Source organism: Fusarium fujikuroi, chromosome FFUJ_chr07 (genome assembly GCF_900079805.1).
Source record: "Fusarium fujikuroi IMI 58289 draft genome, chromosome FFUJ_chr07".
NCBI classification, from domain to species: domain Eukaryota; kingdom Fungi; phylum Ascomycota; class Sordariomycetes; order Hypocreales; family Nectriaceae; genus Fusarium; species Fusarium fujikuroi.
This window is the reverse complement of record NC_036628.1, coordinates 1,262,240-1,286,993: the sequence shown is the minus strand read 5'-3', so window position 1 is coordinate 1,286,993 and position 24,754 is coordinate 1,262,240. Positions and strand designations below refer to the sequence as shown.

The following is a 24,754-nucleotide window of genomic DNA, read 5'->3' as shown; positions in this document are numbered from 1 at the left end:
AGTTGCCTCGGTCGGGCCTTTTCCACTGCGTCGGGCACTCGGGGCCATAAATTCCGACAAAAGATGCTGCTTGCTATTTGCTTTGCCTTGGGGTTTGTCCTGGGTTGGAATGAGTTGTTCTCGACTCGAATTGGCTTTGTCCTTCCCGTTGTCTTTTGTAATCGTCGATGCACGGTCTCAATGTGCCCTGGCTTCTTTGTCTCGCCCCGTCGCTTTTTCCCGTGACCGCTTAACGTTAACCCCGGATTTGGCCTGCATAGGTAACTACATCAAGTAACCACTCTCGGGCCTCTCTTCTCGCCTTGCCTCGCCTCTGACTTTCTGCTTCGTTCCCCGTAAGGTCCCCTAGTTTGCCTTGCAGTAGATGCGCCTGGGATATAGTCTACCCGCTCCACCAACTCCGCGTTCACTCTCCACCCTTTTTGCTGTCTTGGGACGAGTCATTCTTCGCGTTCGCATTGACCTCTCGACACGTCCTGCTCCTTCGCGACAGCCCAGTACCTTCGATAGATCCTGAGACCACGCTCCAAACCCTGGCCTTTGTGCTATTGCTCCTGATGTACTAATGGAGGATGACGAGTATACGACCAGCAAAATGGAGGAAATCAAGCTTGAGGAGGGCACAAACGGCGCGCAGGTGAAGCAGGAGGAGAGGACTCCAATGTCTGTCACGAATGGCGGCCAGGGAGAATCCCGGTCGCCGAGCGCTTCTCATGATGGCGTCAAGTCGCGCAGTGGAAGCGCAGACACACCGAGCTCCAACAGGCCCTCAAAGCTCTCTCGAAAGGCTTCTCAAAAGCTGGCAGCCAGCCGCGAACCCGTCCTTTTCGACCACCTCCCCGACATGACCGCCGAATCTTGTAATTTCTTTCAGCTCATTCCCGATTGCCTATACGGCTCAAAGCACCTTGGATCTACAGATAACGACGCCTTGGACTGCGAGTGTCGGGAAGAATGGCGTACGTTGCCCACGGAGCCCTTGTGGTCTGGTACCTTGCTAACTTTTCTCTACAGACAATGGCGAAAATATTGCATGTGGCGAGGACTCGGACTGCATCAATCGAGCGACAAAAATGGAATGTAGCGCTGAGGCTGGAAATTGTGCAGGGGGCTGCCAGAATCAGCGGTTCCAGCGCAAGCAGTACGCCAACGTTTCTGTCATCAAGACAGAAAAGAAGGGATTCGGCCTCCGCGCCGACTCTGATCTACAAGCCAATGACTTCGTCTTTGAGTACATCGGCGAAGTCATCAACGAGCCTACCTTTCGCCGCCGAATGATCCAGTACGACGAAGAAGGTATCAAGCATTTTTACTTCATGTCGCTAAACAAGAGCGAGTTTGTGGACGCAACAAAAAAGGGCAACTATGGTCGCTTCTGCAATCACTCTTGCAACCCCAACTGCTATGTTGATAAGTGGGTGGTTGGCGACAAACTCCGAATGGGCATTTTTGCCTCGCGCAAGATCCAATCCGGAGAAGAGCTGGTGTTTAACTACAATGTTGACCGATATGGTGCCGACCCCCAGCCCTGCTACTGCGGGGAAGCCAATTGCGTGGGATTCATTGGAGGTAAAACACAGACTGAGCGAGCAACCAAATTGCCTGCTGCGACTGTCGAGGCTCTAGGTATCGATGGAGGTGACGGCTGGGATACTTCCGTGGCAAAGAAGCCTCGGAAGAAGAAGCCAGACGAGGACGATGAGGAATATGTGAACAGTATACCTTCGCGCAGTCTCAACGAAGAAGACGCGCGAAAGGTCATGGCTGCTCTTATGCAATGCAAAGAGAAATGGATTGCGGTGAAATTACTGGACCGTATCCTGCGGTGCGACGAGGAGCGCGTCATCCACTGTGTTATGCGTATGCACGCTTACCAAATTCTCAAAACAACACTCAACACGTTTATCGAGGACCACAACGTTGTCCTTCAGGTTTTGGACATCCTCGACAAGTTCCCACGCTTGACAAGGAACAAGATCCAGGACTCCAAGATCGAGGCCGCCATCGAAGGTCTGACACGATCCGAGCACGAAGACGTGGCTTCAAAGTCAAAATACCTTCTCGACGAGTGGAGTAAGTTGGAGGTGGCGTACCGAATCAGACGACGCAAGTTCGACCCCAACGCACCAGCTGCAAACTCATTTGAGGAGCGACGCGGTGCAGGTCGAGACGAGGAGGCAGCGCAATCTTCAAAGACAGCGTCGCCACAGACCATTGACGCGCCGAAAGGCCCTCGAAACAGCATGCCGCAAAGGAACGTCGCGTTTTTCCAGAACGGCGGACGTCCTCGCAGGCCCCCATTCACTGGTGGGCTTCCTCAGGGATGGTTCACCGCCAAGGATGCTGCAGGAAACACTTATTTCTATAACAAACAAGGCACCACAACATGGCAACGACCTACTCAGCCTGTAGCGGAACCTGCTGTGAAGGCACCTTCCAAAGCTATGAAGGAGCAATTGGCGATCCAAAGTATCATCAACCAGGTCACTGAGAGGGGAACACCTAAACAAGCTTCAGTTTCGACCCCCAAGACGGCGGATACGCCACCCAAGGAGATAAAGGAGGAGAAATGGCGATCTCTCCCAGTCGAAAAACAAATGAAGATATATGAAAATACGGTTTGTTGCATTCGAATTCTGTCAAGGAGTTTACTAACAGACTGCTAGGTGTTTCCCCACATCAAACATGTCCTCGACAAATTCCATCACAAACTTCCTAAGGAGGAGCTGAAGCGCTTTGGTAAAGAGATAGCTAAGAAGCTTGTCTCGTCCGACTATAAGAACAACCGGGTCGGCGACCCCAATGCACCCCTAAGTGAAAAGCAAGCGAGGAAAATGAAGCAGTACGTCAAGGACTTCTTGGACCGTGCTGTTAAGAAATTCGGTGATCAGCAGAAACCAAGGGCGGGCGAAAACACAGACACCCAGGTGAAAGGTGACCAAGGCCCCAGTGCTGCAGGAAGCAGTACTGGCTCCGTCGCTGGTGGGCTTGAGGGTACATCTTTAGTCAATGTTAATGGGACCCCAGCTGATGGGCTCGACGCTGCCACGGCATCTGATAATGAGGGCAGTGGTTCTCTGGGAAGCCCTGAACGTAAGAGGAAGAGGGAGTCGGAAGTAGAGGGTCCGCTTTCGATATCTCCATCTGAAGGGCCAAACATGAAGAGGTTGAGAGAGGATGAGTTGGATGCGCCCAGCCCTCCTCCTCCGCCGCCGCCTCCTCCGCAATCAGCCATGGATGGTGTTGTTAATGCTGAACAGCAGGCTCTTCGTGAGCAGGAGGAGGCATTAGTGAGGGAGAACGAGGAGGCACAAAGGCTTGAAGACGAGGCCAACCATACGAAGGATCTGGAAGACGCCACTAGAGGCGTCGGAAAAGATTTACTGGATACTTCCCACGAGCTGTCTCGCCTGAATCATGAGGCTAGAGGGATTGGGTCACAGAAGACGTCAGCTTAAAGCACTAGCAAAAGGGTTGCAGAACAGGATCTGCTGAGCCCCCGGCACCGCAGTCTACGGATAGGAGCACTAATGGAGCTTGGTTGGGACATAATCATACTTGCATTTCGGGAGTTAAAAGGCCAATACCAGGCGCACTGTACCATCACTATATAAACGGCGAACAGCCTGTATATTTTGGACCCTGTGTTCAATGGGCAATCCGGGGGTGGCAGCGTTGGTCGCATATTCTATTGGGCTTGCTACTCGAACAATCCGAGCGGCAGAGGCATTTCTTGGCGTTGGGGGTTGTCTTGATCCCTGATATTAATATCATACCGTTCTGGTGTTTCTGAGAGTCGTTCTTCATCATGGATCGAGTATTGGCGTTCAGGCACAAGTAATCCATCCATTTGGTCGTCTGGTACAGGAACATCTGCTTGGGAAATAAACACGGAAAGCTTGGAGTCGAGATACCCTTGGCAATATGCCGATTAAAATGAAGTCCCACGTTTTCGGAACTCAATTCTGTTTCTCGGCATTTCTAAATTTGCTGTCCTATAACACCAGACTCCATTTATGCTGTTTCTATTCGTGTTGCAGCATCTTAATCCTCATCGTCAGATGAATCATCGCCCTTCCGCCTCTTCTTTCCGACCACCGGAACGATATCTTCTTTCCTTTTAAACACAAAGCTCCTCGATGCCCTCTCCTCACCCCTCCATCCACTTTCACTCACTTCACCCTTGGAGTTCCTCACGACGCCCAGCGTTCGTGCATGTTTATACCCGGGGTATGCGCGAGCCTGGAAGCGAAAACTGCGCTCGACTTGCAGACCAGCATGACGGGCAAGATCTCGGACATTCCAGAGGGTGTATGGCTCACCCTCGAATAGTGTGATGACAATTGCAGCGTCAGTGGCAAGCGCCGGGATGGCGCGCTCGAAGAAGGAAACGAGAAGGGATTGGTTATGGCGAACTTGGCGATTCACGTCAGTGGACTTTCCGCCAACGTGAGGAAAATTGAATATGATGCGGTCGAAGCGGGCGCGTATGAGAGAATTAGGAAGCTTAGTGGCGTCGATGTTGTAGAGGAGCTTGTTATTGGGGGTGAGTTTTCGCTTAGGTCTTGGTGGTGCGTTGGGATCGTCTGAGTCGTAGTAGTCGTCTTCTTCGCTGTCGCTTTCGCCATTGGTGTCCTCACCTTCGTTGTGGGAACCTTGGCTAGTTTCGCCTGCTTTTGGTTCTTTGGCAGGTGTCTCTTTGTCTTCTTTATCGGCCTCGTTGGTCTTGGCAGCATCACCGCGGATCACGGTGATGTTGTCCTCGACGTGGGGGTACTTGGACAGTAATTCCTCAGCATCCTTCTCCAGAACCGTAGCAGTAACATTTGCACAGCCATGATGCTGAATGATCGACGCTGCGAAACTCAAGTCACCTTCGCCCACAAGCAGTATGCGGTGGTGAGGCTCAAAGGGTATCGTTGGCTCATCATCACTCTGATGCTGTTGCTTGCCTTTGCCCTTCTTCGCGGGGCCATTGGGCGGTTTCTTCTGGTCGGATTTATTCTGCTGGGGGAGTCTCTTTGGACGCGCATTGGGTGCATTCTGATGCGACAGCTTCCGTTTCTTGCCCATGTTGATTTCGAAGGTTGAGGCTCTATCGCGACGTCACGTCACGGTTGAATGCACGTGGTTGAAGCCGATCTACCTTATCAACCCGAAGCAACTTACTTTTTTTCTTCTTTGTCTTGCGGGTACGTACAGATCTGTATGTAGGGTGATATGATTGGTTGACACTGCAGCGGCACCGTTTGTTTAGTTCCCGGGAGCTTCCATGGGTTGGGCTGACTCCAGTGTAAGGCGAGCCTGTAAAATGCGGGGCTCAATGTGAGTTTATTGTGAGTGTCTAGGGTGAGTGACGATAAGACGATGAGAATGAGTTTGTGAATGAAAGTATTAACACGACATAGGAATACGCGGAATATATTGATTCTACGGGGGAATTCTCTAATGTTATTCTCTATGAGTTCTGAGTGTCTAACGGGCTCTTCGTTCAAGTATTGCACTTTTCGAACTTAACAATGGTTATTCGGCATTTTGTATTTGGAAGACCCAGCCCTATAGACATCAAACAGCTAGATAGTTCAAAATGGATTGCAACCAATGTAAAAATATAATCATTTACAGAATTAAATATACTTAATCAGGTATAAGACTCACACATTGATCGTGGCGTCTTAGGTGAGCTGCAGTCGGAGACCAATAACACCAAGCTGACAGTGCCACAAGTGACGAACAGGGAATTAATAGTGACAAGCAGTTGCGTCACTTCAAGACAATAGAAATCGTACATGAATAACGTACAATAGTATACACAGTAACAATAGCAATACCGTGGGTTATCCGAAACTCCGAAGACTGTGTCACAACTGGTGGCGTATGCTAATGCCCATGCCCTGTCTACCGTCGACAAGAATTGTGAGGCACCACAGCAAAGTGACAGGATGAACAGCTATTACAAACGTACGGACGGAGAGTGGTGGGTGCAGCAGTTTTCCTTGTATCAAGTGCAACTCTTGCTATTGTTCCCGCGCTTCCGAAAAGATTCAGTAACCCGATCTCGTGCGAGTGAAAGAATGATAGGCCAGGGGGGTCCAAAACATTGAACATCAGCCGATTATCTCCATGACCAGGCTGGGCCGTGAACATCCATGATATACTGATCATACACTGTTGTTTATTGTTGTATGCTTCTTGCGTCGCACTGAATAGAACATGCCTTTGGCTAACCCGCGTGACAAAAGTGTTGGTGAATCTCCGCCTGCATTGTACCTAGATTAGGCTACCTGCGGGCATTGAGGTGCTTATTCACAATGGAAACAAACCCAAATCTGCGGTACCTCAGAGGCAAGCCTCACTCATATCGAGAGAATCCGGAGTGCTCCTTGCAGAATGCCAAAGCACTGACAGGGGTCATGGAGCCGCGGTGAACGGAAAATCAAGGGTACCGGGCCAATCATTTGACTCGATTGCGTCCTGGAAGTGCCCGAAACGGCTTAGAGTGAAATCGATGGGCGTGGCTGGTGGATTTCCGATGATCAGGGGTGTATAATTGCTGAGGGTATTTAGCAGACTCTACAGCGGCCTGCAGCGCACTTACAGTGGCAGACAGATTTACCCCCGCTTTTATTGGCTCGTTTGGCGCATTGGATTCACCCGTTTGGGTCATGCTGCTGGGGGACCGGTATTGTTGGGAAAAAAAGGGACTCGAAGTGCTTCTCCGTCTCATTCATTACATTAGAACCTCCTTCATATTCACGACTTCAACCACTCAGCACGCCAGCTGATCACTGCTACTCATCATCACCTACGTGATACCGGGCTGGCCAATCTCACGGATCAGTCAATTTTTGCTTCAGCTGCTGTGTTGCTGGTGCAGTTGCGTGGCAGTTGCGGTCACTGCCAGCAGGCAAAAACTTCTGATCTATACGTACCTAACACCTCCAGACCCGGTCTCTCAGATTCAGATTCAGATTCCTCCACTGTCACTTCACTTTACTTTCATCCTACGCCCTCAATCGTCTTCCTTCTCCTCCAACACAGCGCGCCTTGTTTTTCATAACCTTTCCCCTTCAACGCACGCGGCTACTTGCCTCTCTTTGTTCTCCGCGTTTCTGCTACGAACAAGCTCTTTCATCGCGCCAAAAGTCACGTACGGCCTCTGCGTTCTCTCTCATTACCTTACTCAAGGACTACCCAGGTACTTCACTCCCCCTGTCACTGGCGCGTGGCACATTCTCACACCTTTAACCTTCAGAAAAAGCTGGTAGCCGGCCCGCTACGTTGCTTTACTTTACCTTGCTCTGCTTTACTTTGCTCTAGCTCACCTCACATCATCTAACCAACACCACCATTTACCTTTTCTCCTCACCTCTAACTACATGATCCATTGTACCCATCATGCCTGAGAACGATTCTCCCGCTAGGGAACCTTCCACTCGTGGTCGTGGCCGCGGTGGAAGAGGTCGTGGTGGACGAGGTAGAGGTGGTGGCAGAGGTGGCTCTACAGCCGCTCTATCCAAGGCGACTACTGCAAAGGCTGGCCGTGGTGGCTCACGACGAGGCCGAGCAAAGAACTTTGCCGATTCGCGCGTACAGGCTGCTTATGAGCGTCAACGGCATCTCAAAGCAAATTACCAAGCTGTTGCTCACGCGCTGAAGCCCGCCCTGCAAGAGCTGGCTGAACGCACCATTGACGATGCTCTTCAAAATCCAGACAAGTATAAACTTGTTCAGGAATTCATACCTGCCATGGAGGAGCTCCAAGCAAACCTCGATGCCAAACTCGCCGAGCACAAGCGTCGTCTGGACAGAGACCTCCAGCTCGCCCAGCATTTGCATGAAGCCGACAATTACGTCGCTGAACAAGAATTCCAGGTATGTCGCTCTCCTCTGGCGTGACCCAGTCCCGTACCCGATATTACTATGAGGCTCTTGGCAATTTACTCACACAACCACCCCACAGAATGGTCTCGATGAGATTGAAGAGCAGTTCTACGAATCACAAGAGAACCGTGCTCGAATTCTTAATTCCTTGTATGACAAGAACCTTCCCGTAGATGTAAGTCAGAGTTTTCCTTCATACTTTTCTGCCTCTACTCTACCTTTTTTTCACCACTTGTCTTTCCCCAACCTTAATTGATTATCTACCCGTTACGGTAATTGGGGGCGCAACAGCTGACACGCACAACGCAGATTGCCGATGATCAGTACGAGTACAAGGTTATCAGCGACGAGCATTATGACGAAGAATTTGGAATCTACGAGTGCTACCAAGATGGCCATCTCGTCCCTTATCCTTCTCGTGTCCAAGGCACTTCCATGTGGCGAAAGGGACGCGAGAACGAAGCGGCTGCCACAGCTGCAGTTACAACCGCCACCACCGCTTCTTCAAAGGGCCGTGGCCGTGGCCGTGGTGTCAACAAACGCAGAGCCCAAGACCAACCAGACGGTCAACCTACTCCCAAGAAGAACACCAGAAGCAACGCTGATGATGGCGCATCTGTTGCTGCTCCCGCTCCTGCCAAGGGTCTTCTCGCTTCTGCTGCTGAAGCCGAGGCGACGCCTGAGGGCACGCCAGCTGAATCGGAATCAGCACCAGGGACTCCAGAGCCTCCCGCTCTTGTCAATGGCATCACTCCCGCAGCCGCTGCTCGGGCTCAAAGTAAATTGCCTGCTCGTGAAAGAAGTCCCCCATTGCCAAAGAATATGGGCGATGAAGATCAGTGGGGCTACCGCGTATATAACCAGAAGCCATCTATGCGAGAAAAGGGCATTAATAGTCGCCTTTACTGCCCTAAAACCTTTGAGTTCAATGACTGGGAAATAGGCTTCAGGGACTCCACGAATGACTCCAGCAAGGGTCATACGCACGCAAAGCGTGGCAAGTACCTCGACACTCCTAACAGCAACGGCCTTCACGTCGATCATTGGTGCAATGGCTACGACTTTTCAACTACAGTTCCCGAAGATTTTGATCAAGACACGGTCAAGCGCTTCGGTGTGCACCCTAAGTATGGTGTTATCATGAAAGATGCACCCGTTCCCGAGGTAGAGAAGACTCCACATGTCATGCCAGGGAAGCCTGTTGTCTATATTGCCAACCCTTCGGGCCGGATTGCTCATGCTTCACGTTCATTCCTCAAGACTACCAACCACCGTCGCTCGGATGATAGCCCGTACCGCGCCAAGATTGGTGCTTCGATGAGACGATTTTGCAAACTCGAAGAAGTCGACCCTGAAGAGATCTCTATATCCGAATATGTTCGTTCTGATGAGGTTTTGCGAAGCAGATCTCTAGGCACTGCCGCCAAGGAGCTTGAAGCTAGACCTGTTGTCAGTCGAGTCGCTTCTGAGTCGCAAGAGCCAGAAAGTGAGGAACAAGAGCCCGAAAGAGAGGACGCTGAAGCCCCTCAACCCGAGACTGGATTCACTAACCTCGCCGTCCTTGCATATGCTGGTGCTTTTCTTGAGACTGAAGAATCGAACAAGGCTCCCAAGCCTGCGCCTAAGCCAGCTCGCTACGACGCTATTCGTGATGTCTTCACTGACTCAAAGCCTGCTCCTGCTCCTACGCCCGACACCAGTTCCAGCGTTGGCCTCGATGCTTTGGCTACCTTGAGCAATGTTGTAAGCACTTCCAACGAATCCGCTGCTATCCGAGAGACCGAAGCAGTCTACGACACTGCCCCAGCAACCGAACTTGCCATGAGCTATGAGCCAGCATCTGTCCCCGAAGCACCTCCCATGCTTGAGCCGTATGGTACTCAGGAACAATCATCCTACCGTGATGCCGCGCCGAACGGTATGGGACCCGGCCCCGTTCCTTCTCATGGAATGCTTGAACATGACCCCCGAAGCTCCGTCTCCCAGACTAACGAGCTCCCGCCTGTCACTCCAAGCCAGGCCCCGATTGATCCTCGATACAATCCCAGCCCTGTCGAGGTTCCCCAAGGGTACATGCACCAGCCCCGCGCGCACATGTCAATGCAACCAAGCGGCCCAGTGCATGGTCATCCTGGTGAAACCATGGCCTATCCACCTATCCAGGAACACAATGTTTCACAGCACCCGCCAGTGCGGCATCCGGATTACGCCCCCCCCCACCCTTCTCAGGGCCCTCCAGTTCAGGATCAGGGGGCATACCTATCACATAGCAGCTACCCGAACACAGACCCCCGTGATGCTCAGATGGCTGCCGGCCGTCCTATCGATCCCGGGTACTCTCCGCGCCGTATGAGTATCTATGGTGCCCCCGAGCCCAGCTACTCTCGTGCATACTGGTCGCAACCTCCTCCCCCGGGACCACCACCTGCCGGGCCTTCAAATGCTCCTCCGGGACCAGCACCAGGTCCATTATCGTCTCACTATTCATCCCCAGCTCCTCCCTCCGCGCGGATCCCGTTTTCTCACAATGCCAGCGCCGAGCCTCTACCCCCTCTGCGACCTTCGCGAGGACGTAACCAGTCTCTTCAGGATGAGGCACTGCTAGAACCTAGCTTACGATCATCCGGTTCTTACTACCCGCCCGGTCCTCCTCGCTCTTATCACCGAGGGTACCCTGGCCCTGAGCCACATGGGCAACCACCACTTCAGCCGATTGCGACTGATCGAATTCTGCCAAACCCGCAGACTGCTGGGCAAGGTTATATGACCTCGCCTCACCAAGGCTATGCTCATCAAGTACTATCTCCAACGTATGCGAACCCCCCTCCTATGCCCCCTCACATGGCTCAAAGCCCCCAAGACAATCCTCAGGGTCTTCCCAGTTCGATCCATGGTCATCGATCCACCCCTTCAGGGTCGTCTGACGCTGGGAACAAGTATCGAAAGCTTCAACCCGCCCCCGTTCCCGCGCACCGAGCGTGGCCGAATAAGCCCGAACTGAAGACCATTCCATACGACCACAAGGAGACTGGGTCTGCCGCGGCTCTGCCCAGCTCTGGGCCGACCCAGATTAGAGGATGGAGCGTAAACCAAACGCGCAAGCGAAGTGGCAAAGAGCGGGGTGAGCCTGGCCAAGATAGAGAAGACTCGCGATAGAATTGTGACGACTCTTCATCCAAGGCAGATGAGCAAGCTAAGCCTGCGCGGCCCTACAAGTCCGTCCGATTCGTCGAGCCTGCTATTGGCGTGCCACCTACGGCACAGAAGCTGAACAAACGCAAGCATTCTGACACGCAACCAGACGATGATGTTGTCGCAGTTGAGCCTTCAGCTAAGAAATCTAAGAAGAGTGACGATGTTGCCGTGGTGATTGAAGAGGATGACAATTCGCTCAAGCGACGACTGCGCCCTAGGAAGCCCAAGACCACTGAGGCTGAACCCATTGCAACCAAAGCTGCGCCGGCGAAGAAGCCGAGAGTCGCTCAATCGCGTAAGAGCAAGACTGTCGAGGCCACTAAGACCAAGGAGACTGCGGCAAAGACGAAGATCAAGATCGTCCGTTCCAGCACTTCCAACAAGACGAGTGACCAAGATGTGGAGTCTACGACGTCAAAGGGCAATCTCTCATCCGCCAACGAACCTCGAGTTAAGGGCGAATCTTCCGATGATGTTCAAATCATTAAGAGTCAGCGAAAAGTCATTACTATTGACAGCACTGACGAGAGTTCATAGTAGAACTCTGCACCTCGAGAAGCACGGTCATGCTCAGCGACAGCTGATAATGTCCACCCGCTGTTTCTTTCATATTACTACCGCAGCTCAGCTGCTACGATACCCAATACTTATACCCCAAAAGTCGGTCTTATCGTATACTGATTTAATGGTTTTCGATGAGGGCATAGTCCCTATTTTATTCGCATCGGCGGCGTTAGGCAAGCATGCCCCCGGAATAGAGAGGCAGATAATATGCATTGCGTTCTTTTGACTTTACATGCGACATTGTTTTCGACATTTGGCTTCCTACTTTGCTACATGAAACGAGTGCGAATTGGACGCGAATCACAAATGGCTTTTGCTTGCAGTCCCTTTGAATGCAATAAAAGGGGCTGATACCCGTCTCCCAAGGAGAAGAACGAGGTGACGACAAGGCAATCATGGTTTTCTTTTTGGCAGGGTACAGGAATACAAAAGTATCAGGGCAACGCGATCATGTCCCATTATATATTAGCTAGGTCTGCTTACCTATGTTGGTAGAGCACAATAGAGTCAATAAGCTGAAAGCACTGCGATAATCGAGTGACTGTTGTGATTGCAATTGTGACATGTGAAGTCCGGAATTCTAGCTGGGATGTTTGGCTTGGAGAAACAACCGAATATTCATTATTACATCAAATCTTTCCTGGCCCCCTTGCGTGTCATGCGTGAGTTGTCTTAATTAGTATACAGAGTTATCGTCTATCCCCAAACCCTCTGCCCCCTAGTTGGAGTCTTCTATTGACTTTCGAGATCGGACCTAAATTACAACATAGTATGGGCAAAATGCTTAGCCCCCTTCAGTGTCCCGTCCAATTTTCAAATCACTGTGATAAGTCCTTCTAGATGCATCTTGGTGATACAGCTAGTCTACTCCTTCGATTCTGAGGCACCGGGGTTTGCCGGTGTCTCCTGAGTGGGCTGTTCAGCTGTCACCTGAGCCGTGTGTCCTTGGACAGGCTGCTGAGGCACCTGCGCTGCGGCATTGAAATGCTGTGTAGGATCGGCTAGGGAGCCGTCGGGCATAGGAATAAGATTGCCATTCTGAGGGAGGCCAGTAGGAATCATGATGGGGTTATTATGGTGAGGCAGAGCGCCCATGGCAGTTGGGTCAAGACCCAAAGGCAGAGCATCCATGCCACCCAGAATCATAGGCGCACCGCCATTGGGGACAGTATGGTCGGTGAGTTGTGATGCCCCGAGTGAGCCTTCTGGGTGCAGAGGGTACATGAGTGCCTCCATGGTTGTGCCGTCAAAGACAATCATGTTCTGGATAGGCTGTTGGGTTTGTCCGAGGACGTTGATGACGTCCTGGGCAAGTTGACCACCGAGGATGGCGGCAACAGGAGAGATTTCGCTGACGAGGTTCTGAAGGAAGCTGCGCAGAAACTCGGGGCGGAGAGTTTCACTGGGCAGGCCGAGAGCCTTGTGCTTCTGAGTGGCGATCTGCGTGAACAGCTTAAGGTCATCGCGATTGCTGGGGACTCGGCCGTTCTGGATCTGCATGAACTCCCAAAGAGCGCGGAGACAAGAAAGGGCGGGAGTGACACTTTTGAGTCGTCGCTTGGATTGGGTGTACTCGGTAGGAAGAACAGCAAGGTCACTGGCGAGGAACCATGTAGAGTAGAGCTCGCGCTTGGTGACAGACTCAATTGTTTTGGGACCCTCCTTTCGAGTCTGGACATCAACGATAGTGCGAGTACGAGACTCTGGGCCAATGGAAGTGGGCATGTTTCCCAGGTCACGCTGGATTACATAGTCGTGTTCGATGAGATCGCTGAAGATAAAACCATAGAGGCCATGACAACCGGCAGCGTAGAAAGCCTTGCAGTTCAGGCGCGTGGCAGTGTTGATGATATTGAAAGACTCAGGGTCAAGGTCAGTGGCGATGACAATATCATAGGCAGCAAAGTAGCTTGGTCCCTTGGTCTTGACACCTTCTGTATCGACGTGAACACGAACACGGGGGTTGAGCTTCTGCAGAGCGGTGCTGGCGACTTGAGCGCGGTTCTGTCCGATGACATCTTCACCATCAGGGATGAAGAATTGGGCGCCTCGGTCTGCTTCGGTAACGGTAGCACTGTCTAGGAGAGTGAGAGAGCCAACACCGGCAAGGACAAGATTCTTTGCGATTTCATTGGCGAGGGCCTTGATGGTGATGAGAAGGATGTTTGCGCTTTGGATTTTTGCCTGTGCGGCCATGCCCCAGAGGCGGATCTGACGGTCATACAAAGCGACCTCATCTGGCGTATGTCAGAAATGATATGCTGAGACACGATTTGCGCGAGCAGAACTTACCAGCGCTGACAGTGGCAGGGGGAGCGACGGGAAGACTGAAGCCATTCTGGCCATTTGACAAGGCCAGCCCAGGTTGCATCATGAATGAAGGATCAGCCAGAGGCATCTGCATGGCCATCATAGAGGGATCAGCCATGAGTGAGGGATCGGCCAGCATGCTCAGCGCCTGAGGGTTCATTGGGTTGAGGAGATTCTCTGGTAGTTGGGGAATGCTATTGCCGTTGACGTTGATATTAGCGCTGGCATCGATATGAGGAATGACCTCTTGCGCTGAAGCATTCGGGAGTTGTTGTGCTTGGGGCTCAGCTTGAGGCTGGCCTTGATCCTGGTTCGAGTTGTCCATCGCAGATAGATTTGGGGTGAAGTCGGAGGATGTAGGGAACGAGATGTAGCCAAGCGAACAAAGTGCCGAGATTGTGGTTAACCGCAGCGCAAGGCTGAAAGGCCGAGGAGTGATATCGCAGAGGGCTTGTTATGGATGAGACGAGGCCAAGACGCGTGATAGAAAAGGCCCAGCCTGCTGGGTGAGATTCAGCTTCTCTCGGTCAACAAAAGCACTTTTCATCTACGGCGCGAGAATCCACCTGAGAAAGGACCACGGGTAGGTAGGTATATCCTGTCCTGTCCTGTCTCGTCTTGTTTGCTTGATTGATTGCTAAAAAGAGGCTGAAGATGCCTATCACAACTTGAGTGGTCGAATGTTGGCTTTGGCTTTCACGCAAGGAGTTCTAACCCTGGAAGTTGTTTAGGTTGTGAGTGAGCTGGACTAGATAGCTCTGCAATAATTGGCTGTATGAAATTGTTAGTGAGATCGACATGGGTAAGGTCGGGCGCCTTACCTTCTGTACTGTAGGTACCTACCGCGCTGGGGAACCTACCTACTCTTTTAAGGCTGCTGCTTTAAGGCGATGCATGACCTAAGAATCAGGTAACGTCAAGATTTAGAGATTCCTGAATTTACAGTGAAGAACACAGAGTATGCCTCTGTAAGTACCAGGTAGGTATGCTGCAGGTGAAATAAACTCTACTTATCTACTGTATCTTAGATAAATAACTGGAGTTTGCTCAAATTTTAATGCAGGTTGTGGCTATTTGTTGAATCGTAACCACATCATTTCGTCCCGACAGGCGGGAACTCGATCGCAGGGCACAAAGGGTCCCTGAGTATCACGTGCGAGTACCAATCGCCCTCAACCAACAAAGACTTCCTTACCAGGCTTACTTACAGCAACTAACTATACAGTTTTGGATATATCATGACCTTCCTTATAGAGAGAACGAGGCTAACTGGGTCAAGAAGTTGGTGTTGCAGGGACATGACTTGCGTTCAGTCTACTTGATGCAAGCATATCACGTACAGGCTGCAGGGGGATGATACGAGGTATCTAAGAAGTATCTCCTCTTCTATGTCTTCCCAGACTGAAAGGAAGATGCCCGTCGCTAAATAAGAACTTTGTAGTGTTCATAGGTAAGTGACTTCTTAGGTGCATGCTTCACGCATTCGGTTCAACGAACAACCAAGAATGCACAAGGTATGTGATTGACAGGTCACCATTTGCTTTGGGCCGTTTGCCATTTGCCCTGATAGTTGAATGAATACAGCATGATACTCGCACAATGTTACACATACTTGGTACGAGTTCAGCCACGCTGCAACACCAGACCAGGGGTTCTATAGTGGTTTCTCACTACCTATGACCTGACTACAGTGCACATAAGAACCTGGACTTTGCTCAAGTTGAGCTTCTGGACGAACGGATACAGTGCTGGGACTCAACATTGTGGCATATCCCTTGATGTGGCTTTTTACCGCCTTTCTTATCCCCCATACCTTACCATCCATCATGCATGGCTCAAAAGGTCAGTCGGCCCAGCCCAGCCCAGTCCAGCCCTGGCTCTGTCACTTCTTTACAACTGTCACCTCTCACAAGTTACAACAGATCTGTTCGCTTTCTTCTAAGGCCTTCCGTATCTAGCTCAATATTTGCTGCAATATCTCACCGCTACCGCCAAGTTAAGCTATCGACGAATATCCATCTTTCCTGGCGTCTCTGCTACCAGGCCGTCTCTCCGCTCGCCCCCGCCAACGAACGGCGACTTTTACTCAGTCACGGCTCATGTGCCGTGGTACGCCTGACCTTGGGCTGGAAGACAACCTTGACAGCAAGAGAAAAAAACTGCAAGGCAGAGAGCATAAATACAGAAAAAAGGCGCATAACACCTGTATTGCCTACCTATGTCAAGGTTGAGCATGACTTAAGTGACAGGTAGGGCGGCTCAGCGAAAAGCAAAGGCCAATGCTTGACTGACATAAAACCCCCCACGGCAGAGTCATTCGCACAGTATCCAATCCCTACCTAGCCTGTTGCTCAACCATTGATTGTCGCCATCGAGAAGGCACCAAAATCAGGCTGCGATTTGGGGGTTCTTCTTACTCAACTCACGGCGAGGCCAACGAGTTTACTCCTAGAGGGTTAAGGGTTAAGGTGTACCGTGCGCCAATACTGCTTGACTGCTGTCCCTTGGACGACATCGATTAACGACCACTCTCCAAATCATCATCATTGCTATTTGGGTCACATTTCATCTGACAAAAGACGGGACCATCAGCGGCCATCCCTCTAGCCTCTTCGCTTCGCTTCAGTTCAACCCCACGTCATAACTCACATCCACATCCACATCCACATCCACAGTCAGAGTCAGAGCCATATCCATAGCCATAACCGCCCACCGACTAGTGAAACCCCCCATTAATTCATACATACATATACGTATATATACAAAATGTCTGGCCGGTCGGGTTCAAACTCCCACCGTCGCCATTCACGAGAACCCCTCGACGACTTTCCACCGCTTCCCATACCGCCCCGACTGCCTTCTCTGAGAGCCCTCGCCCACGCCCAGCGAGATCGTGACCGAGACAGCCTCTCGCCGACATCTTCCAACCGCCCTCAGTCCCGGCACTGGTCAGCCGCTTCACGTCGCGCCGACCGCATCCGGAACCTGGAGAACAGAGCGCCGGGTCCCGGCTTTGACGACTTCGAGCGGCCCATGGACGACGGCTGGCCGACTTCTCGACGTACTGACCGCATGCGGGCTGCCGCCGTCACCACCGAGAACACCAGACCCTCCAATCTCGAAGACCTCGATCGACACCTCGAGGAAGCCAACTCGCACCTGCGGGCCCTTCTCGATCTTCAGCACCACCCGAGCCTTACCCCTCCGCTCATGCCGCCCAACTTCTCTCCTTCACTCCGCCCCTCAGATCTCCCTGACTCGAATCGACGGCACAAGCGCCGGAAGCTGGATTCCGATCGTCTCGCGCCGGCCTTACGAGGCTTTCGTTATGGCAAGTATGGCCAGGTCGAGCAAGGAGATCTCAAGATGGAAATCGTCAGCTGTGACGGAGGCATGTTCTCCAATGAGTTATCATACGCCGCTGAGAATATCCTAAAAAACGACACCTCGGTGTACTGTACAAAGGGAAACAGATGCAACATAGTATTGAGACATCAGGGTGGCACCGTTTTTACTCTCCAGGAGCTGGTCATAAAGGCGCCTGCGCCGTCCAACTATTCACATCCGTATGTTGTCCCATGCACCACGGCATGATCCGGACAACATGGCTAATTCTGCAACAGCGTGAGAGAGGGAATGGTCTTTGTGGCTATGAGCCAAGACGAAGTGCTGAACCGGACGGCCCAGTACCAAATTCAATATGTACAGCCAACGAATGAACCAACTCATGACGGCGACTCGAGAGTTCTTCAGCCCATCCCAACTGAGATAATATCAGTACAGCACCATGAGAATGGCACTACGACCACGAGGTCTCGGCCAGCATACCCCTACCGCACCAACGCCGATGATCACGAAACGCGGACACCACAGATGCCTGAAGAGTTTGCCTCCAACCTACCCGACTTCCAAGTCACTACTGAGTGCAGCGACGATGAAGACGACGACTTTGACGGCCCTCGTTTCCTACGCCGTGCGCCGAACCGCATCGGCTCCCTCCCCTTCGAAACCCTCGACTCTGACTCCGATGATGGCGGTAACCCCTTTGATCCCGAATATCTCGATGACCACCATCCCTCCCACTGGCGCCTCTACAGTAGTGCTGCTAATACTAGCGGCCCAGGGTTTGATCCTCTATATTCGCGCCGCCGCGAAAGAGAGAGGGAAAGAGAAAGAGAGCGGGAGCGGGAGCGGGATCGGGATCGGGATCGCGATTACGATCGCTCCAACCGATCTTTCTCCCTGACAGAAGCTTGGGAAGCTCACGCCTTTGCTACGCAAGACGCCGTTCGAGCCGTTGGCGGTGGCCAACTGCTCTCTCCGCATGCCCGTTTCAACATAGAGAAGAAGAAGAGCAAATGCACAATTCGCTTCGACCCCCCTATATCAGGTCGATTTATACTTCTCAAGATGTGGAGCTCCCATCACGATCCCACGAGTAATATTGACATACAGTCTGTCTTGGCTCGAGGTTTTGCAGGACCTCGCTACTTTCCCTCGGTTGAGTTGCGCTGAGATGGTTTGTAAAATACCTTATGTATAGACGGAGTTGCAATGTATCCAGGTCTTTGGCTTTCAGTTTTAAGGAATTATGGCAATATACCCGTTAGAAGGTGCTGGCTGACCATTATGTGCTGGGAGCCTTTTGCTTGTTCGGCCTACCTACCTACCTAAAGCATCTCTCGCTGAGTCGCATTTACATGGTCTACATAGCCTCTACAGACTGATGTTGAACTTTCCTACAAGTCCTCTCACACGTGATTGGAACTGCCTGCCGTAGGTATTGAGTATAGGTAGGTGCGGCTGCCTTCAATGGGCGTTTGTTGCTTGCCTTAGTACCTCCAAGGTAAAATTTCTCCTCGTATACCTTCATCACGATCGCCTCCCATGCCCTGAACCTAAGTTTTGCAGACAGGTTCTCTAGTGAAATGGCCGAAGACAGCAAGATATCTCAACTCCAAAAGAATAGAAACCCCCTGCCTGGGGCGAATTCCTCACCTCGTCGGAAGAAGTAAGGGCCACAGCCATCCAATTAGAGAAACTTCAGCACCACAAAACAGCATGCAGATAGATACCTTATTAATGCGACAACCAGAATCTTGAGGGCAACTCAGTCTTAGGTGGTGCCTCCCTTCAAAAGGTATCTCGAATACCTAAGGTATCGAGGAAGTTGCAGATAACGATCTAGGACGGGAGCCTCAACTTTCATCCTGCCCCCCGTGGAATCATTTGTAACTGCCCCCATCAATCTCCTGTTCATAGTAGGCAGGTAGGTTAGTAGGTAGGTACCAGATGAAGGAAGGTGCTCGGGCATCGAAGGATGATTATAACCAATTTGCTCGATCCCCCCAGAGCCTTTCTTCTTCTCATCATCATCTTTGCCATCCCCTTTCTTGGTTCCCAACGCATTCATCAACATCTGCCATTATCCGACATCACTACACTTTTTCTGTTCTTTATAATGATGAATCAACCCAAGGGTGCTGGCCGCGTAGGCGGCATTATCCTTAAGGCCTTCCTATTCCTCTTCGCTATCACCAATTTCCTTACACTTATCCTAACCGCGGTCACTGCTGGCAAACACTGGGGAAAACAACTGGATCTTTTCAACAAGCTGCTCGTTTACGATGACGATTCCGCTTCATTCACTTTACCAAATGATCTTCCTCCTGCCGTCGTCTTTGGGCTAGGCAGATTCATGGATGATTCAGCACGACCATACGTGTTCCTCGCTGTTCTCGCTGGTATCACATGGGTCATTACCTCTATCACCCTTCTTTTCCTCTTCACCAAGATTCAGTACTTCAATCACCGCGTTGCCCGCTACGTTTTTCGGGTTATAGGCGTCGCAACCTCCGTATTCTTGGTCATCTTCTACCTCACCTGGGCCCATACGTACAACTTTGAACTCCCCTTAGCGATTGGATGGCCTCTGGGCAAGGCATCAGTGATTGTGGCACATATCAACCTGTAAGTGTGACTACGGCATTGTGGGAGCCTGCAATTACTGACCATATCCCTAGGCTGCTCGGCATCTTCATCACTTTGCTGGCTGCGGTCCTGGACACACCAAAGGACTGGGATACACCGACTGGCCCCAACAGTCGCCTAACTAGCCAGGTATAGTGGCCAGCCATTGAACAACGGAGAAGAAAACCCGGTGATGGTTGTGTGGATGTCGTGAGGTCAGGAGTTTGGTTTGCTGTTATCATTATTACAGTTCATTCGGTTGGGCGTATGGTCGATGCAGGCTAAAAGTATCTTTATACCCGTAGATAGTAGAGAGTCTATTTGAGTACACTTTCCTTGTTCTCTCAATATGACAGTTCTTGTGACCATGGAACTGTGAAGTCTTTGAAGTCAGTAGACGGGCCTCAGGGAGCAGGAAAACTTCAGATGTATCAAGAATTGCATATAGTTTAGAGGCTAGTAAAGCCTCACCTAAGTTCACCCAAGTCTCTTTGCTATTAGGATCGAGGTCTGATATTTTAAAGGGTATCCTAAACTTGTACTAAGTTACTTGAGTCTTTTTGTTGTCTAGGATCACGGCCCCAATTTTTCTTCCACCCCTAGGCAATGAAAGTTTCAAGTGAGTAAGTCCCCTGTTGCATTGAAGGCTGAGACTTTGTAGGCACAAGTCCAAAGAACCAACTCTAGGTCGTTGCGTTAGTAGTTTGGGTCGGCTACTAGGCAAGTTTCTACAGAACATTCGCCAGCCTACTAACCTAACAAAGGCAAATGAAGCAACAAGATTGGTGTTTCCATAAACGAGCGTGATGGCTCAGATGGTGGAACCGCTCTACTAATAAGAGTAGGTAGGCTGATTGAAGCTGTTCAAGTAAGGTCCGTAGGTAGGATTGTGACGATAGTCTGTATAAACGGCACGCGGGGCTCTCATTTGTCAAAATGATCCAGCTGGAAGAGCTGGAATTTGTGTGATGGATAGTCGCCAATACCGCTCATCCTAAAGCGGCCGAAATATCAGGTAGATAGATTCTGGAGACTTTACTCCAGCGCCCTAGGCCTAGACTGTGCCTTCAAACTCCACAACTTTGAGATGGAGGCAACTTGACGCCATAGGTACCTGTTTTACCGTCCACGTCGTCCTGTCTAGGCACCGTACCTACGGCCAGGGAGGATCAACAAATAAGTCTAGAATTGCTACAGTACCACAGTCTGAGGAAGCAAACATGGCATCTTTCGAATAAAGATATAAAAGAATGTCCAGTACAACAATCAGAGAGCATCACCATGCTGAAAGTGACACACGACAGTCGTTGCCATGAAAGCCATCAATGGCCTTGCAAAATCGAAGGGAGATCTCTTCCTGGGTTTCTTGGATCTTGTGCAGCCACAGGACGCTATAGATCGTGGCAATCGAGTTCATCAACGTGCCGGCGCGAAAGTGTGTTCCTGTTCTAGGATGAATTTAAGGAACCAGACGGAGAAGGGAACGGCCTGGACTCGCCAAGAAGTGGTCTAAGTTTGACTGGGCTTGTGGGCTTGTGGGCGAAAATGCGTCCAAAAGCTTGAGATGGCCCTACGAACCTAGATTAAGGTAGAAACTTTGCTTTTGCATTTCTGCAGGTTCCCGTGTAGGACAGCCTAGAACGACAGGTCCAGACAGGGCAGGGCAAGACAAAGACGTGCGGGGACGTTGGAGCCGCTCGGGAAGGGCTCCTTTATGCAGTAGTGCTATGCAGGTGATAGTGATACTGCATGATTTATATGGGCAAGGTTGGCTGCACTGATCCTTCAGTGCCTTGTTACCGTGACTGATTATAACGGACTTAGTTCCAGGGACTCGATTCGATAACGAGGGCTTTTCACCAAAGGCCGATATCGAGTCAAGATCCCTTGACCAACCATTGTCATGAATATGTCATTCATGACTCTACTAACAATGGAACGTACTATCTCCAACCTCCAGCTACGTCAAGCCCACAATGATAAAGTGCCTCTGGAGACAGTGGCGTGTCTCTGCATTCCACAGTATTCAGGGATCAACGCTAGGGCGTTACCAAGCTCGGCTGGCTTGCTCGTCAATTGTTGGTAGTGAGACACTACGAGACGGCATTTTGCAGTGTTTATTCCGGAAAGGGTTTCCAAGGACAATTGGAACGTCTTTCTCAGAAATGCAAATACGGTCATATTTTATAGATGGACCTGATAGTCTTTCGGAGCTGTGTCAACATGGGGCTGCAGGATTACCCCATTGGTACAAGTTTGTTGGCCACTAGGTAGAGGACCCCTCAGATACCTCAACCACTCAATTCTATCCAAACAAATCCACCATCAGAGCCTATCCCAAGTTGCCCAACCATAGTTACCCGTCTAACTGTCCGCAGAGTGGAGGAAGTACTGGTACCTGTAGGGTCTGGTCTGGTCTGGTTTCTGAGGTGTCGCTGCATAGTCGGCTCCTCCTCAGCCGAACCCGGCCACGCGCAACAAACTGTGGTGTTAAGGTTAATATCTATGGCCTCCTCGCCCACCAAAAACCACCGTTCACCCATCGCCAACTCTCTTCTTACCACCACAAACTGACTATTCCACCGCCCTCTCTCGACACAATCGATTTGAAGCACCTCAGCTATCCATCTAATATCTATCAATACGATCGCCGCTACTAGCGTTCTTCTAGTGCTTGTCAAACTGGGTTCCTTTCTCTGGACCCCTGTTCCGTCAAATCTCCCAAACCCCTTGGAACCGAAACATTAGGCGATTATGCAGCCTCTGGATCCCCAGGGGCTCGTTGAGGATCGAGCTGCCGAGGAGGAGCATGGACAGTTTCCCATCGAGTATCATTCGCGTCTAACGGGGCCGAGCTCCCAAGCGTCGTATGGCTCCAGTGTTCGCGCCTCGACCGCCAGGAGGCGAGCTGCTGTGACAAACAAACCCAGAAACAACAATCTATCAGAAACCACCTCCCTCCGCCTTTCACCCGCGGCTCTCAAGACACCCAGCGCTGCTCAGTCGACTCCCCGTTCAACTCCTCCTCTGGCTCCTCTCTCAGTGACACCTCCTACGACAGCTCATCATCCTCCCAGCTCCTCTATTCGAACCCGAGATCCCGGTCTTCATGTAGAACCTACTTCTCCTAAACTTCAGTCACCTCTGCGTCACTCCATAAACTTGGCCGACAACAACAACTTGGACGTTGAATCGCACCTCTATAGGCTCTCCAGCGGTCAGCCCAGACCGCTTTCTGTCGACATGTCGTTCACTGGCGATAAGAGGCCTGCTGCCTCCAAACCTCTGTCAAGTTTGCCTGCTGTTGTAGAGGAAGCTCCCCGAAACGGCTTTTCAACTTGGTTCTCTCGATCTAATGCACCCTCACCTTTATCCACAACTGCCCCAGAACCTCGACGACGCAGTACATCATCGGCCAAGCCATCCACACCAACTTCTTCTCGATTCAACTTCTTCGGCTCCCTCACTGCTTCGCCTACTGCTTGTCCCTCGGAGGAACAAAATGAGGCCCTCATGAACCTCGACATTGAAAAGGGCCTTTTCCCCAACGGCCTTCCTGTCGAAGGCACAGCTTTCTCGCCATCCGCCTTCAAGAATCTGCAGATGAACGCCACTGGTCTGTTGAGCAAGTTCCAGGCTGCTTATGAGCAACGCACAACAGAATTTAGGGAGCTCCAGGCTGAGCGTGATATTCAAAATTTCGACAAGAGTGAATCTGAAACCAGGATCCAACAGCTCGAGAAGCAACTCGAGGAACAGGCTACCCTGATGGCAGAGCGAGATGCTATGATCGAGTACTTGCTCAACCGCTTGGCAAATGAAAAGGACCGTGTAGATGAGGTGACTAATGGCGAGAAAGAGAATATTACCTCGGCAGCTTCGATCTTATCAGAAGATCTGGGCGTCGATGAGGATCGACTAAAGCGCTGGCGAAAGAGTACTTCGACCTCATCTGATGATGAGAGCGTAGATGAGGCTAGTGTCTTCTCGCGATCCCGCAGCCCAACAATCTGTACCAACATATCTGAGATCAGCCCTGTTACACAACCTAAGCCCGTCACACTGGAGCCTCCTCGTGCCGCTGGCAGTGCTGCCGCTCGAAACACCAACAACACTCAAATGGGCGCGTTTCAAAAACTCATCCGGGGCATCTCGAGCGAGAAGCCTAAGCCCGCGCCTGCGACTTGCCTCAACTGCCAAGGGCAAACCGCCAGTATGGCTTGGGATACTGTCAGTCTTCTCAAGGACGAGAACAAGGGGCTGAAGGCCAGAGTGGAAGAATTGGAAACAGCGGTGGAGGGTGCCCTTGATGCTGTCAATGGTCTCGGCTTATGAGACAGTTTTGAGCTGCGACCCGAATCATGATGACCTAACCCGAGACCCTTGATGGGTACTCAGTAGCTGCATTATCACACTTGGCAAACGGCGTTATGATTATAAGGTACCTTTTCTGTGGCCTCGGATGGCCGCTCTTTATTCTTTTATTGGAGTTTTGGGCTATAGCCGAACTGGATATACGGTGGCGTTTCTGGGCATTTGATACCATTCTGCATAGGGTCTGAGGACCAATTCTACCTTCGTTAGCATAGAGACAGGATAGTCTTGTGGGATACCTTTTTACCTTGGCTTGGGCCCAAATTGAATCAATTTGATATCTTGATCAATAATACCTAAGCATTGTCCTTGAGCCGGCTTGTTGCATATACATTCACATACTGATCGAGATTCGATATGTTTATAGGCTCTGCATGCTCATTCTGCTTTGCTCATTGAGGAACAAAGCACACCTGTCAAGCTTTACAAGTAAATGAGTGATCGACCCGATGATTGA

The 24,754-nt window shown here is 51.1% G+C and overlaps 7 protein-coding genes; 5 read left to right on the top strand and 2 right to left on the bottom strand.

Annotated features, from left to right (window-relative positions):
* Window positions 1–595: 595 nt before the first annotated feature.
* FFUJ_08690 (related to histone-lysine N-methyltransferase) lies at window positions 596–3,458 on the top strand (the record flags this gene model as incomplete). XM_023580580.1 has 3 exons in its annotated part: window positions 596–959; window positions 1,015–2,618; window positions 2,667–3,458. 3 exons carry the CDS (start codon window positions 596–598, stop codon window positions 3,456–3,458), a joined length of 2,760 nt encoding a protein of 919 aa, XP_023433333.1.
* Window positions 3,459–4,044: 586 nt separating this feature from the next.
* FFUJ_08691 (uncharacterized protein) lies at window positions 4,045–5,073 on the bottom strand (the record flags this gene model as incomplete). Its single annotated transcript, XM_023580579.1, has 1 exon — window positions 4,045–5,073. The coding sequence occupies one exon, from the start codon at window positions 5,071–5,073 to the stop codon at window positions 4,045–4,047; it is 1,029 nt and encodes a 342-aa protein (XP_023433332.1).
* Window positions 5,074–7,398: 2,325 nt separating this feature from the next.
* Window positions 7,399–11,616, top strand: FFUJ_08692 (uncharacterized protein; the record flags this gene model as incomplete). XM_023580578.1 has 4 exons in its annotated part: window positions 7,399–7,875; window positions 7,964–8,059; window positions 8,194–11,005; window positions 11,069–11,616. The coding sequence occupies 4 exons, from the start codon at window positions 7,399–7,401 to the stop codon at window positions 11,614–11,616; spliced, it is 3,933 nt and encodes a 1,310-aa protein (XP_023433943.1).
* Window positions 11,617–12,507: 891 nt separating this feature from the next.
* On the bottom strand, window positions 12,508–14,278 carry FFUJ_08693 (probable AOS1-forms together with Uba2p a heterodimeric activating enzyme for Smt3p; the record flags this gene model as incomplete). XM_023580577.1 has 2 exons in its annotated part: window positions 12,508–13,880; window positions 13,936–14,278. The coding sequence occupies 2 exons, from the start codon at window positions 14,276–14,278 to the stop codon at window positions 12,508–12,510; spliced, it is 1,716 nt and encodes a 571-aa protein (XP_023433331.1).
* A 2,441-nt stretch (window positions 14,279–16,719) lies between these two features.
* Window positions 16,720–18,468, top strand: FFUJ_08694 (uncharacterized protein; the record flags this gene model as incomplete). XM_023580576.1 has 2 exons in its annotated part: window positions 16,720–17,519; window positions 17,577–18,468. The coding sequence occupies 2 exons, from the start codon at window positions 16,720–16,722 to the stop codon at window positions 18,466–18,468; spliced, it is 1,692 nt and encodes a 563-aa protein (XP_023433330.1).
* A 949-nt stretch (window positions 18,469–19,417) lies between these two features.
* On the top strand, window positions 19,418–20,079 carry FFUJ_08695 (uncharacterized protein; the record flags this gene model as incomplete). XM_023580575.1 has 2 exons in its annotated part: window positions 19,418–19,923; window positions 19,977–20,079. The coding sequence occupies 2 exons, from the start codon at window positions 19,418–19,420 to the stop codon at window positions 20,077–20,079; spliced, it is 609 nt and encodes a 202-aa protein (XP_023433329.1).
* Window positions 20,080–22,677: 2,598 nt separating this feature from the next.
* Window positions 22,678–24,258, top strand: FFUJ_08696 (uncharacterized protein; the record flags this gene model as incomplete). The annotated part of the gene is made up of 1 exon (XM_023580574.1): window positions 22,678–24,258. The coding sequence occupies one exon, from the start codon at window positions 22,678–22,680 to the stop codon at window positions 24,256–24,258; it is 1,581 nt and encodes a 526-aa protein (XP_023433328.1).
* Window positions 24,259–24,754: the final 496 nt, after the last annotated feature.